At 38.1% G+C, this 15,115-nt stretch overlaps 1 protein-coding gene across 5 annotated transcripts in view; it reads left to right on the top strand.

Annotated features, from left to right (window-relative positions):
• baz (par-3 family cell polarity regulator) overlaps positions 1-15,115 on the top strand; it is a 760,042-nt gene that overhangs the window by 202,529 nt on the left and 542,398 nt on the right. For all 5 annotated transcript variants that reach the window (XM_090374871.1, XM_090374873.1, XM_090374874.1 and 2 more), the window contains exon 4: positions 11,899-12,032. In XM_090374871.1, coding sequence (XP_090230997.1) covers positions 11,899-12,032 — 134 coding nt within the window. The remainder of the gene's footprint in view (positions 1-11,898; positions 12,033-15,115) is intronic.

A 15,115-nucleotide genomic window follows, 5' to 3' on the forward strand; every position in this document is an offset into this window, starting at 1 on the left:
TCATCTGCTCCAGTTACTGGTATTAATGGTGACGTGTGATGCAAGGAAGGAAGCTAATACAGCATCAGGCAACAAAAAAAAAAAAAAAACTGACAACTATCCAAATCATTTGTCTAATCTTTCCTTACATTTATTCAGACTGCCCACTTCCACAGCACCAGATGGAAGTTTGTTTGAACAATCAATTACTTTCTAGCTGAAAGCAAATTTTCATATATCTGTCCTGTAGCACAATCCTTTTTCAATCTGTGTTCTCTTATGGGCATTGTCTGAGAAAGAGTAAGAATGCCATCAGCCTTTAGTTTAGTGAGTCCATTCAGAGCCTTGAACATGTACTAATAGAGATTTTAGTGTTGAAGACTTACAGAAGTCTTTATTGGTAAAAGTACTGTTTCACCCATGATGCTCTTTTCGCTACTCATTCAGATCCACATACTTTCTAATATGAGGCTTCCAGACACTGCATACTCAAAGTGTGGCTTTATACAGTGGAACAATCACCTCCATGTCTCTGCTAGAAATGTTTCTAATCAGTGGAACAATATATGCAAAGTATATCATCAGTGGAACAATGTGTACTGTCCTATTCTCACTGAACTTCACGTGCGAGTATTTCATGTGGAACTGCACAGTTTTCCCTCGAGTCTGATAGCACCCAGTTGATAAGTTTTTCTGGAGTTATCACTACTGAATGAGTATTTTGCATTTATCAATGTTAAATCTCAGTTGCCAATTCTCAGCTCATCTGCCTAATTTTTTAGGTCTTTCTTGAAAAGGTACCTATACTTGCTGAGGAGCCCTCCCAGTGATGCTGCTGGACTTTCAGGTTAGCATTGTTGGGATATAATGCCCACATCCTAGCTTCCAGGCTAACTTAATAGGAATCCAGCATGTTTACTGTGTGCTGCATCCCATGGAAACTTGGAAATGGGATCTTGTGATTGAGGAACCTAGCTTCAAGACATCACTTTGTAGGGCCCCTGCTCTGATGAGACAAGAGGATAGTGTGTTCACCCACAAGGACCAGCTGTGTCAATGCCATGCTCCTACTCTGACGTGAGGGACAGGATTCAGCCAGGTAGAAGTGTGGGTGTGATGCATGGGTAACCTTCCTGAATGCATTTGCTGCTTGCCAGTTAGTGGGTGTCCCTTGGGCTTCATGGTGGGTGGGCAGGGAACCTGGGCAATATAACAGAATATAACCTTCATGAATCCTTATAAACTAAATTGTGCTTCTGAGACCCCTGCACAGTTCCTACCAGAAAACAATGACATTGATGATAATAAAACGGTGGCAAAATGTCCCAGAATGGAGGAAATATCAGGAGCTATACTATGCATTCCACTGTCAAAAAGGCTTTAGCAAAAATTTCACCCCTTCTTTATTTGGAAGGGTTATAAGATCTAAATCAGTTAAGCAGCTGTGTTCCAGAGATATCCTAATAGAAGTTGAGACAAGAGGTCAGAACAATTTCTTCAAGCTACTGTAATTGGGGCATTCCAGTTATGTCCTACCTGTCACACACAACAAACAGTAGAACATGTACTAATTACACGTCCAGCTTTTACAGTTGAGTGCCGAAATTGCTTCAAAGAGTAACTTAATTATCTTTAAAAGACTGAAAGCTGAATTCTGCCAAATAAGAAGAAAAGCCAAGAAAGATGCTTGGATTTGTTTTTCCTCAAGTATAAACAAGGACACTGACATTAGAATCATCTTGAGGGAAATACAAACACTAATGGTAAATACGTGCAGTCCCCAGCTTCAATACTAAATGGGAAGGGATGGGAAGGGAAGGATTTTTTCTCTCCAGTAGAAAAACAAATTGCCTTAAGCAAACCGTTTTCCAGCATATCAGCAGTATCCACATACAACCCAATCTTTCAACAAGTTAAAGAATCTGTAGAATGACAGATGTTTTTTTTTTTTTTTTCCTCTTCCCCCCTACAATCGTTTCACGTCCATACAACCACCCATTCATATTAACAGAATTTTTAGGTTCTCTCAATAAAATAACTGAAAACAAAGCAAAAAGAACATTGTTAAAATATTACAATCAAATGTTTTTAGAAAATGTTTCTCAAACTCCTGGTGTCACTCGGTTGTCCTAGCCTTCCCAACCATGAAAGGATCGTACCTTTCCACATAACTTCAGACTGATTTCACGACTAGTTGTTTAGGCAGAATCCTGGAAAAAATGATTCAGGCAGCTAACATGCTTCCTGGAAACTTAACTTGCTAAACAGTAACCAATACAGGTTTCGATAGGATCAATCCACGTTAGATGTGATGAATACAAAACTTCCTATGCCACAGAAGAATGTTTCAGGTTAGATACCTGAATAATTTATCCAAATCATTTGAACAAGAAGAGGATATCATCTGCTCCAGATGATATCTGGAGCAGATGATATCCTCACAGGATGTACCAAATACAGTAGAATCGTATGTTTGCTGACAACCTCATTATCTTTTGTCAATCCCAAACTGTGAATACCATTGAAAGCCAATTTCAAATTTCTATACCTAAAATAGAATCATGGGCTCTAAGGAATGGTTATTCCCTAGCAGAAAAGAATTCCACTGTAATTCCTTTCTGCAATTCAAAAACTACATCTAGATCCAGAAATATATTTAAAAAACGATTCCTGTTATCAACAATTTCCATCTATTGGGGTGATATTTAGATAATTAATTTGATTTTGCTACTCATGTAGCTCATCTTCTGGCAACTTTCTTGAAAAAAACTGAACATCTTAAGAGACAGTAACTGCTATGTCCTGGGGTGCTAATAGAAGCCCCTTCCCACACCTCTATAGAACCTTAATAAGGTCATGCTTGGGTTATGGATCACCTGTCTACAACTCCACTAGGGAAAATTCTCTATTACATCTGAACACCAACCAACATAGTGCCTTTTAGGATAGCTGTGGGAGATTTCAGAACATCTCCGGCCCACAGCCTGTATATTGAGACAAATGAACCCCATCTACATTTCATGAGAAATTCCTTATTGTGTAATTATGAAGCAAAGATTAAAAATATTAAATCCCACCTCAGCTGGCAGTATCTGATCCTCAGTATGTTGTGTTGTAACTCAATAAACCTAATGAAAACCACCCCACAGGTGTTCAATTGGAAGAGCTCATACTCATTTGGGTCATTAACTTCCAAGATGTTGGAAGATATTTTGGAACTTCCTTGGACTGAGTTCTCATCTTTTTGCGACAATCTATTCATACGATCAGGAAAATCCTCCCTAGCAAACAACTTTTAGCAGCTACGTAAAGTGCATTCCTTGGAAAAGTCAGAATGTATATATCTGTACTGATGGCTCCAAAACAAATTTAACTGTAGGTGCTCCAGCAGTTTCTTCCACCTTCTCAGTAGTCTCTCCTACTGAATGTAGTATCTATACTGCAGAATTGTTCACAATAAAACTGGCTCTAGATAACATAAACAACCACCATATCAAGCAATCTCTGATATATACAGACTCCTTAGGTGCAATTAGTGCCATTTAGTTTCCTTTTTCTCCCTGTCATCCTTCTTCAATAGATCCAATCTAAATTATGTCACTATCAAACAGCCAGCCAGACGTTACCTTCTTCTTGATCCCTTGTCATGTTGCCATCCCAGGTAACAAACGTGCGGATGACTCAGCTAAACATTCTGACACTGGATCTTCCTGTCAATTGAAAGTGCCTTACACTGACTGCAAATCCATTATTAAAACAGCATATAGGAAACAGTGGTCTCAACTCTGACAAACTCTATGTGATAATAAACTGCTTCAGATAAAAAAGAACAAGACATGGCTGTGGACATCTAGTTTCAGGAAAAGCCGGCAAGAAGAAGAAGTGATTCTAACAAGGCTCTGCATCAGTCATTCCTATCCAACTCATCTGTATTTGCTTATGGGACAGAACTCTCCTCATTGTTCTTTTTGCCAGTCCTAGCTAAAATAAAGCACATTCTCATTGAATGTCTCCAACAATCAACCATCAGAAAATTTCAGCTTTAGCTTCCTATCCAACTTGTAGGAACCCTTAACTTTATCACATATTCTTGGCAATTCAAAAGCAGTTCTCCGAAATTTGCATCATTGTAAATGATGCAAATTTTGAAGGACTCTATCTATTGAAATGCTAAATTTGTATAATTGTCTCTGATCATAATAACATGTAGAATTAGTTATAAGTAAATCATAAACAGTCCCAAGAGGCCCTTATGCCAAAACCCTTAAATGCAAAAACAACAGAAACCAGACCCCATTTCTGCTTTTGCAACTTACATCCAGCATAGAGGCTGTTACGATTCGCCATACAAGTCTGCTCTATTTGCCACCTGGGAGTGATCCCCCATATAAACCTTTATGATCTTGTAATACAGTTGCCTCTCCATTCTTACTTATTGGGGATTTTAATGGACATAACACCCTGTGGGGTAGTGCTGCCATCAATGGAAGAGGATGAGTCGTAGAAAATATGCTCACTGATAATGACTTGTCCCTTCTGAATGTGGGAATAAACAACCTTTTCCCTATGCCTACCCTTACTTTTTCTGCCGTTGATCTTTCTATCTACTTCCTTCTCTCCTCCCTTCTCTTACATGGATGGTGGAGGAAAACCCGTAAGGAGTGATCACTATCCCATGATAAGCTTCTTACATGCTAGGGGACTGTGTCTTCCTTTTAGGTTACTGTGGTGGAAAGTTGATCAGGCTGACTGGAATGCCTTTCAAGATCTGGCTAATTTTGATGCTCACTGCAGTCATTCAGGAGCGTATCAATAATGCAGTCATGTACATTCCAGAAAGTATTGTCCATGCAGTTACAATTGCAATTCCAAAAACATCCACCATGTTTTTTTTACTTTTCCTAAACCCTGGTGGAATTCAGAATGCACAGCAGCAAAAAAGGCCCAAAACAAAGCTTGGCGGACGTTCAGATGATATCCTACCTTGGACAACCTATTAGCCTTGAAACGCGCTTGAGCCAAAGCATGTAACATTTGCTGTCACATTCAAAAGGAATTGTGGATCCATTTCACATCATCTATTACCCAGATGACCAGTATGAAGGTGGTCTGGGACAAAATCTGGAAAAATGAAAAATACATAGCACACTCCTCAGCAGTCCTGGAATGTAATAGATGCAGTGTTGCACACTCAACTGCAATAGCCAGTGCTCTTGGGGAATCATTTTATAACGTCCCCACATTGGACTGGAAACATCTATTTGAGATGCTTTTCTAAAAAGAGAGCACTTGATGTTCATCTTCTTTGAAATGGAAAATGTGTATGACACAACTTGGAAATTCGGGATTTTTAAAGATCTTTATAACCTTGGTCCAAGAGGTCACCTTGCCATTTTTAATAAAAACTTTTTATCCTTTCGTTCTTTCAAGTTTTAGTAGGATCTATTCTGTCTTGGTCCTTTTGCCAAGAGGAGGGAGTACTGCAAAAATCTGTCTTGGTCCTTTTGCCAAGAGGAGGGAGTACTGCAAAAATCTGTCTTAGTTTATGCTTTTTGCCATTAAAGTAAATTCCATTACTGAACAACTTCCTCCAACTATAAATAGTGCGCTCATGTCAGTGACTTCAGCATATTTTCTCAATCATGAAACATGAAGTGTAACCTTCATCCCGAACTCAAATTAAGACTTCGGAAAAGTACCATTCTAGTAGTAGCAGAGACAAAATTCTTGGGACTCTTATTTGACAAAAGTTGACATTCCTCTAACATATTTTTTAGCTATGCACAAAGTGCATGACAGGCCTGAACATTCTCTGTGCTCTCTTCTACTTCTTGTGGCTGCAGAGTGCACTTTACTCCATCTATATCTTGCACTTGTATGGTCAAAAGTAGATTATGGGTCTTAGGTATATGCATCCATCAGAAATAGTGTACTTTGTTGGCTTGACCCCATTCACCATCAGGCCACTGGTGCATTCAGAACATCACCTGTCCAAAGTCTGTGTGTTGAAGCAAATGAACCATCCTCGTTGCTCTGACAAAAACAGGTGTCTCTACAGTATGCCTTTAAGCTGAACTCCCTGCCAGACCACTCCACATGGATATCCGTTTTTGAGCCACAATGGGAAATGTATAACACTCATCAGACTGTCAATCATTCATTTGGTTTCCGTGTCCAAAAGCTACTTAGAGAGCTTAACATCACAGTAAGCAATTTCGCTCGATCACTAACGCAACTCCTTCCACCCTGGCATGCTCAAATACCAGCTTGTGACTTCTTGCTGAAGAAAATGAAGTCTAATACTCCATCTTCAGTCTACCTTCAGCTTATTTAATGGATAATGTGGGAAGTTAATACACATTTATGGCTATGTTGAATTGAAAAAAAAAAAAAAATATATATATATATATATATATATATATATATATATATATATATATATATATATGAAGATCTGTTTCTAGGGTGGTTGATAGGTATTGACCTAGGTCATAGTGTACTTCTTAGTTTAGGGGATGGGGGTTGTTTGGTTAGAAGTTGGTTGGGGAAGATGGATTGCAAAGTAGCAACACATACGACATACCCGATATTCTTCCTGATGAGGTAGAACATGCACTGAAGAAAATGAAGAATCGGAAAGCCCCGGGGGAAGATGAAGTTACTGTAGAGTTGTTAAAATTGGGAGGAAGAGACATAACACAAAAACTGGCAAGGCTCTTCACAAAGTGCATTAGAAAAGGTGTGACGCCTAAGCAGTGGAATAATGCAATCATAGTTTTGCTGCATAAGAAAGGAGATAAATTGGAAATTATAGACCAATTAGCTTGTTATCCCACATCTACAAGTTGTTCACAAGGGTCATTACTAACAGATTAGAAAGAATACTTGATAAGAATCAACCGAAAGAGCAAGCTGGCTTTAGGACAGGATTCTCAACTATGGATCACCTTCACGTAATATCACAGGTAATGGAGAAAACAAATGAATATAAAACACCATTATACCTGGCATTTGTGGATTATGAAAAGGCATTTGACTCCATACAGCATAAGGCAATGTTTTGGGCACTGGAAAGACAAGGCATAGATACCCCATATATTATGATTTTGAAGAAAATATGAGAGTGCTTCCTCCTTTATTAGACTAGACAAAGACAGTAGCAAATTTAAAATCAAGAAAGGAGTTCGACAAGGAGACACAATATCTCCGAAGCTGTTTACTGCTGCCCTTGAGGAAGCTTTCAGAAGATTAGACTGGTCGCAGAAAGGAGTCAATGTGAACGGAGAGCACCTAAACCATTTACGATTTGCAGATGACATTGTGGTCATAAGCCACGATCCCAAAGAATTAGAGGAAAATCTTAATCAGTTATGCACAGTTAGTAAGGATTTTGGACTAAAGGTGAATATGGCTAAAACAAAAGTAATGATGAACAAGTATGCCATGGAAAGGGAAATAATGATTGAAGGAGCAGTAATTGAACAGGTGGAGTCATATACTTATCTGAGACAAGTTATTAGCTGTAATAATGATAAATGGCTGGAAGTCAAGAGAAGAATAAATTTTGGATGGATAGCATTCAGGAAATATAGTCACATACTGAAGAGCAATATCCCAGTTTGTCTGAAACGTAAAATAATGAATCAATGTATACTCCCCACCATGACTTATGGAAGTGAAACTTGGGCACTCACCAAAAGAATGGAAGAGAAGCTGAGAACTACACAGCGAAGAATGGAACGAATTATATTGGGAATCAGACTGTTAGATAAGAAGAGGAAACACAAGGATTAGGCAGCAAACTCAAGTAAAGGACATTCTTATCAAAACTAAAGAACTAAAATGGTCTTGGGCAGGACACATAGCTTGAAGACATGATGACAGATGGACTAAGAAAATAACAGAATGGTACCCAAGAGGAGCTGGAAGAAAACCTGGAAGACAAAGGCGGAGATGAATAGATGAAATCCATGAGTTTTTGGGTAGTAAATGGATGGCCAGTGCTCAAAAGAGAAGGAACTGGAAAGTTGCTGGAGAGGCCTTCATCCTGCAGTGGATTGAAAATGGCTGATGATGTGGTTAAGAAGTTTGAACTTATTTTTAATTTGGGTCACGTCTGTATTCTTAAAGTTGTGTATAGGGCTGTTTTCAATCTGAATTCCTTTGTTGGGATTAATGTTAAGAATGGCTCTATGGACTCTACAAAGAAGCCTTTTTTAACCAAAACATCAGTACCATAACTGTATACTCTACAAAAAAACCCTTTTTAATAGGAGTTAAATAAGCCAGTATCTGCAGTAGTATTATCCATAGGGCATAGGTAAACCCGGTTTCGAGACTATAATGTTAATTGCCTAGATTCTTGTCCAACCAAACAACCTGATAAGATCAGATAAACCACATTCATATATATGTCTCACTTATAAACAAGTCAACAAGGTCTTGCATCCTTTTGTGACTGTGATATTGCAAAGACACCTGGTAATTAGTGCTTTCTTATTATGGTTATTTACTTATATAAAAATTAATTTTAAAGCAATTCTTTGAATTAGATCTGAGTTCGATTTACTAAAACATTTTAGAAATTTAATTCTAGAAATTTTTTAGAATTCCATAATAATAACCCATGGTTATTATTATTATTTCAGTTTTGTTCAGTGTTGGATCCATTGTTGTTTTCTGTATTCATTAATGATATTGATGATGGTATATCAGGCTTAATGTTCAAGTTTGCGGACGATATGAAGGTCGGCAGGGTTGTTAATGACAGTATGCTGCTGCAACAGGATCTAGAAAAGTTGAGCAGACGGGCTGAGAGGTGGCAACAGAAGTTTAACATTGACAAATGGAAAGTACTGTATATGGGGAAGCAGTAATCCCAGAGTAACTTATCAACTGTGTGGTACTACACTGACAGTGGTAGAGAGTGAAAAGGAACTGGGGAATTGTATAGGCAGATATGAAGTTTTCTGAGCAGTGCAGATGGTCTGCAAGAGTAGCTCATGGTGTCTTGTCAATGAAATGCAGGAATTTTTCTAGCAGGGATAAGTAGGTGATTATTCCCTTGTATAAGACGATGGTCAGGCCACACCTTGAGTACTGTATACAGATCTGGAGGCCTCATTTTAAGAAGGATGTAGCGCTGTTGGAATAAGTGCTTTTGTAAAGGCGACTACGATGGACTGAGACAGTATTTAAATTCTATACAGTGGGACCAACTGATGATGTTATCAACAGCAAATTCAAAATGGGAAGCATTCAAAGAACTTATCTTGGAAGCTACTAGGCTTTACATACCAACTAAGAAATATTGTTCAAGGTTTAGGCCTAAATGGATGTCAGATGAACTAATGAGACATATGGCAGAGAAGAAAAATTCATGGGATACATACAAATTAACACATGACACAGAAGCCTATGATAGATACAAGTTGATCTGTAACCAAGTTCAAGAGGGAGCTTCAAAAATGCTTGGCTCTGTACCATGTAATTTAGAAAGATCTATCAAGCAAAAACAAACAATCCTAGAATACTGATTTTTTAAAGGGGGGTAAACCATATCAATTCAGAGGATGACAGCGCAGATGAAAATTCTGAAGTCCCAAATTTTACCCTAAAAAGGATACGGAAAGGCATTAACTTAGCCGAGCAATTAGAATATTGTTTTCTGAATGCATATCCTCCGACTGAAAGGAACACAAAGTTCAAGAGGGAGCTTCAAAAATGCTTGGCTCTGTACCATGTAATTTAGAAAGATCTATCAAGCAAAAACAAACAATCCTAGAATACTGATTTTTTAAAGGGAGTAGGAGATACATGAAATCTAGATGCTGCAGAAGAAAGTTCAAAAGGTGAAGATATTCTGAAACAGAGAAAACATTCTCGTTTGATTGTGCTTGGCAGCAATGAAGAGATAGAAAATTAAACGAGCGTACATTATCTGACATATATGTACCACAGTTTGTAAGACGTTGGTTCAGTTATTACTATTTTTAATAAAAATTAAGTTTCCAATAGTTATAAAAAAATGTATTTTTGTTAGCTTTTGGAACATAATCCTCCTTTTTTGCACTGGTTCTTAGTCCTGTATAACCTGGTTTCACACTACACGAGATTTTATAGGAACCTAACTACCGTGTTATATGAGAGTTACCTGTATATCCAATCTGAGTTATATCACTTCCAAAAATTCAACCAAATAGTCACCTTTACTGAATCACATTGGCATCCAAGGGAATGAACATATGGATCATGTTCCTATACAACCTAACACTGGGCCTATCACTTGAAAGTACAGATTATAAGATGATTATTAAAACAGTTTGCAGGAATCACTGTTCTCAATTTTGGTATAGTCATAGCAATAATAAACTATTTCAGATAAAAAAAAATAAATAAATAAACCACATCTGTGGTCATCCGGCTTCAGGTAAAATGGGTGAGAAGTAGTGATTCTGGTGAGACTCCATATCAGTCATTTCCATCTGACTGGCGCCTCCGTAGCCAGGTGGGAAGGAGCAGTAGTGCGTAGCACATGCCTCTTGATTAGACTGGGGTTCGAGCCCGTCACCACCAAATACGGAGGATGCGGAAAGGTTCGGGAATGACCACCGCATATCCCAGAGCAATATGGCCTTAGTTGCTAATGTTCCTAAAAACCAAATAACAAACAAACATCCATCTGACTTGTCATTTTTTTACTTATGGTACGCGTGACTTAGCTCAGATAAGGAGTAAGAGTGCAGTAGCACACACTTATTGTTTGGACCATTTTTCAAGCCTGTGATTGTTAAATGTGATTAACAACTGTATTCATGATTTATTGTAAACTCCTCTGACTTGGTGTTCATGCTGGAATATAGATTCGGCATTCATTCTGCCAATCCCAGCTGACAGTTAAATGCATCCTCCTTGAATATCCCAGCAGTCAAATATTCAGAAATTGAGCTTTACTTTTATCCATTGTGCAGGAACCATTATTCTTATCACTTGTCCTTGGTAATGAAGGAAATCTTGGCAAAATCTTTCACTGTTTGAGATTTATATAATAATAGCTAAGCAGAACAATATTCAAGAGTTAGACGTGAACAGGCACAATTTGTCGCAGGCCTTTGTGCCAGTAAGCCTCTAACAGCAAACAGCAACAACAACACATATTTTAATGAGATATTTTATTACTGAAAATTCCATAGATGTTTTTTAAAATCCAAATAGCCATGGCCCCATAATCAGAATCAGGCACATATTTATACAAACTTGTTTCGTTTTTCAGGACTTCATTTAATCTGGTCCACATCTCCTGAAATACTCTGTGTGTGTGTGTGTGTGTGTGTGTGTGTGTGTGTGTGTGTGTGTGTGTGTGTGTGTGTGTGTGTGTGTGTGTGTGCGCGCGTGTGTGTGTGTGCGCGTGTGTATGTTTGCTTGATATCAAGAGAAAGGCGAAACTCTTAAGAAAAATGTTCTGATGAAGATGGAAGCATGTATCAATGGGATATATAAATACATCTTCAAATGCAGAGCAGCTAAGGAAGAATGTAAAGAAGAATATAAATTAAAAGTGGAAAATTAATGTATAGTGTGAGGTTAAGTAATTAATAAAGTAGTATGAGGTTAAGATTCTAGATCAAAAGGAAGTACTGGAAAGTAGAAAAATAAGATAAGAAGGCTATAAAGAGGGTGAAGAAAAGACACATTTAAGATATATAAAGTATATTTGTAGAATTAATTAATTATAGCTGATAAGTATCAGTATTGATTGATTCAGTAGTAATTGGTGTGAAGGAATTTAAATATTTAATGGTTATGGAACCATTATATAGTTAATGGTTATACATAAACATCAAAACTGAGAAAATATGAAGGAGTCCTATTACAGAAAATATTGTATATATTTATTTATTTACACTTTTTTTTTCATAGGTGTGACACCTTTACAAGTTAGGCGAGGAAGTGAGCCTGCTTTAAATCGCCTTTCTCCAGTTTCTGCTGATCCTGATCCCACAAAGAGATGGTCTACAGCTGTTATAATGAATAATGGCACTTCAAACAAACAGGTAGGTAATTTTAGTCTTTAATTTAAACACACACACACGCACGTTCAAAGAAAGTGCATCACCCCTTAAAATTGTAATTGTTTTCTGAATAACGTATATGGCAATATTTCTTACAAATTGCATCAGATAAGATTGTCATTCATAGGCGGTGACGTAATATTGCATCAGCTGTTACTTTCAGCTATATAAGCATGCTCTGCAAGAGTTGCAGTTATTCCTGGCTTGTGTCAGGATGACAAGTTATGTGCAGTTGATGCCACGAAGAAAGAGTGCTATCGTTGCTTTACGTGAGGAAGGATGTTCTTCCCATCATATTGCTTATAGAGTGTGTTGCAATCAGTCGACAGTGAGTAGATTTCTTTCCAAACTCAAGAATACTGGTTCTGCTGACGCAAAAGAGTCTCTATGCCAAAACAGGACCGCGTTTTGAAGTGCTTGTGCCTTAAAAACTGTAAAGCTTCTTCGTCTGAGCTGAAAAGAGAATGAGAAGAACATACAGGAGTGGTAGCAAGTGCAGTAACAGTGAGAAGACTCCTCTTAAAAAATGGACTTGTAGCCTGTCGTCCTAAGAAGCAGCCCCTCCTCACACAAAAAATGAAAAAGGCCCGATTTATTTGGTGTAAGGAGCATGTCAAATGGTGGACCCCCTGAGCAGTGGACATCAGTTATTTCTTCAGATGAGAAGAAATTCAACCTGCATGGCTCTGAATGGAGACAGATGATTTGCCGTAGACGTGTTTAAGAATACCATCCAGACTGTATGGTGTCTACAGTGAAATTCCCTACCAGCCAAATGATAATGGTGTACATTTTGTATCGCGGAGCAGGTCATCTGCAGTTTATAAAAGATTCTGTAAATGCCAATGGATACCTGGCTATATTGGAAGGAAAATTGCTGCCAACCATTAGAGACCATTTCAACCTGCCAAGTAACTGCATTTTTCAGGATGACTCTGCTCCTTGTCATCGGGCGAAAAGTGTAAGTAGACACTTCTGTAGTTACTTTAGCTTCATTTCTGCATTAGAGGTTCAGCAGTAATGGGTTTACATTTGTTTTTTACACTTCCAACCATTTTATTACAGGTGATAAAATGGTTGGAAGAACAGTCCATTATAACTCTTACATTACATGTAATGCTGCCTTTACATTACAGATTGAAGTCATATTTGATTCTCCATTAACAGTGAAGAAAGTACTATCTGAACTTGGTAGATTTTGTATAAGCAATCCACAACAAGCCAGGAATTCATCTAGTTGGATGACCACGATCATTTGTAATTCTTTTAAACCACAATGCTATTCTTGCATTAGAATCCATCGCAAATATTACTGAATTACTACTCAAGCGATTTTGAACCAGTTCCATGTACCTGATGTAGATATTAATGTCTGTTGAGTGATGACAATACATACAACATATATAGAATGATGCAACATCTGACTCCACCCCTATTCACACCATCTGTGAAGAGCACAACGAATTTATAACAGTAATAACTGACTTATTATACACTACAATTGCAGCTCTTAAGTCTGGTTCATCTACACAGAGTACACGTGCTGAAAGTGGATATCCTGTAGGCCGACCTTTCACTTAGTATGGTTTCTGTATGCAGGCTATATCAATATTCTCTCTCTGCCGCATGCTAGTCTAACTTCATCAGCCACCGATCTTGATCTCTGAGCATTAATCTGTAGTATACGTAGGTTACCATTCGATTTTGCATTGTACTGATTAAGAATTAAGTGATTATCGATATCTGCCATTAATGTTATCAAATTGGTGTGCTCTTTCTTGGACCAACTTAAGGGCATTCCAGTATTCTGGATGCTGATTACTCCTTACAGAATTATTTGCGGCTCAATATTTTGCCTTACAATTGGAACAGATCGGTTGTTCTTGCTGATGAGTACAGAATGTGTAAGAGTGTCCTATACCTGCACAGTGACTGAAAACAGAGTCTCTGCTGTAACATGTTCTGGCTGGATGACCAAATCCCTGGGGCGCCCCCATAGCCAGGTGGACAGGAGCAGCAGTTTGTAGCACACGCTTCTTGATTAGACCGGGGTTCGAGCCTGTGACCACCAAATATGGAGGATGCGGAAAGGTCAGGGAATGACCACCGCATATCCCCGGAGCAATATGGCCTTAGTTGCTAATGCTCCTAAAAACCAAATAATAATAACAACAACAACCAAATCCTTGACAACTATAGCACAAGGTAACTAAATGAAAGTCATTGAAATTATACAACATGAAGCCAATGAAAATCCTACCATGCAGTAACAAATGACTTCTAATACTCCTTGACACCTGGAGGACCCAATTGTTTCCTGTTTTTGCTTTATTAATACTACAGAAACAGACAAATCTCCATCTCCACTTCCTCCCTGGAGATGTTCACAGTTAGTAAATTTTTGTTGTGTGAGTCTTCTAACAGGTCTTCCTTGTTGATCGTTTTTTTCCACATCATGCAATATTATTTTTCGTCCTGGCTGTTTTGGAGTCAAGAGAATCGCACCCAATCATTTAATTCAGTTACCTTTTTTAGCTTCTTTTCTGTTTGCATCTCAAATACCACACCATTATCCCTAATCTTCCAAAGCCTGCTTATCCTAATTTTCTTTAAGCTGCTTTTAACCTCTTTAGTTACTGCTAAACACACCTGATCGCTATTTTTCAACCTTGATCCCTCAGCTGCTTTCACTATCAGAACATCTCCTTCTGTCCCATTCAATGATGAGGAAGACAAGCACACCTGACTTTCATTTCTGCCCTTAGTTTGCCCTCGTCCCTTGATGTTCTCCTGATTCTGAGGTGTTCTATAATGGATTCTATGATTCCCTTACCATATCACTATCTTTATTTTTCAGTCCTTCAATTTTTTGTTTGTTTTCCTCCAATTTCACCTCCAAGGATGTAATGTTATCCTGTAAGCATTTATTTTCTGCTCCCACCAAGGAAGCATTAAACAGTTCCTTAGTAAGCCAGTCTTCCTTGATCTGCAGCTCTCTCAGTTGTTTCTCATTCACATCTAGTACTCTCTCTCTAAGCCTAAGCCAGTGATCTTCTCCTTTAGAA

This window comes from Mastigoproctus giganteus, chromosome 1 (assembly GCF_048544385.1).
Source record: "Mastigoproctus giganteus isolate SK-2022 chromosome 1, ASM4854438v1, whole genome shotgun sequence".
Lineage (NCBI taxonomy): Eukaryota > Metazoa > Arthropoda > Arachnida > Uropygi > Thelyphonidae > Mastigoproctus > Mastigoproctus giganteus.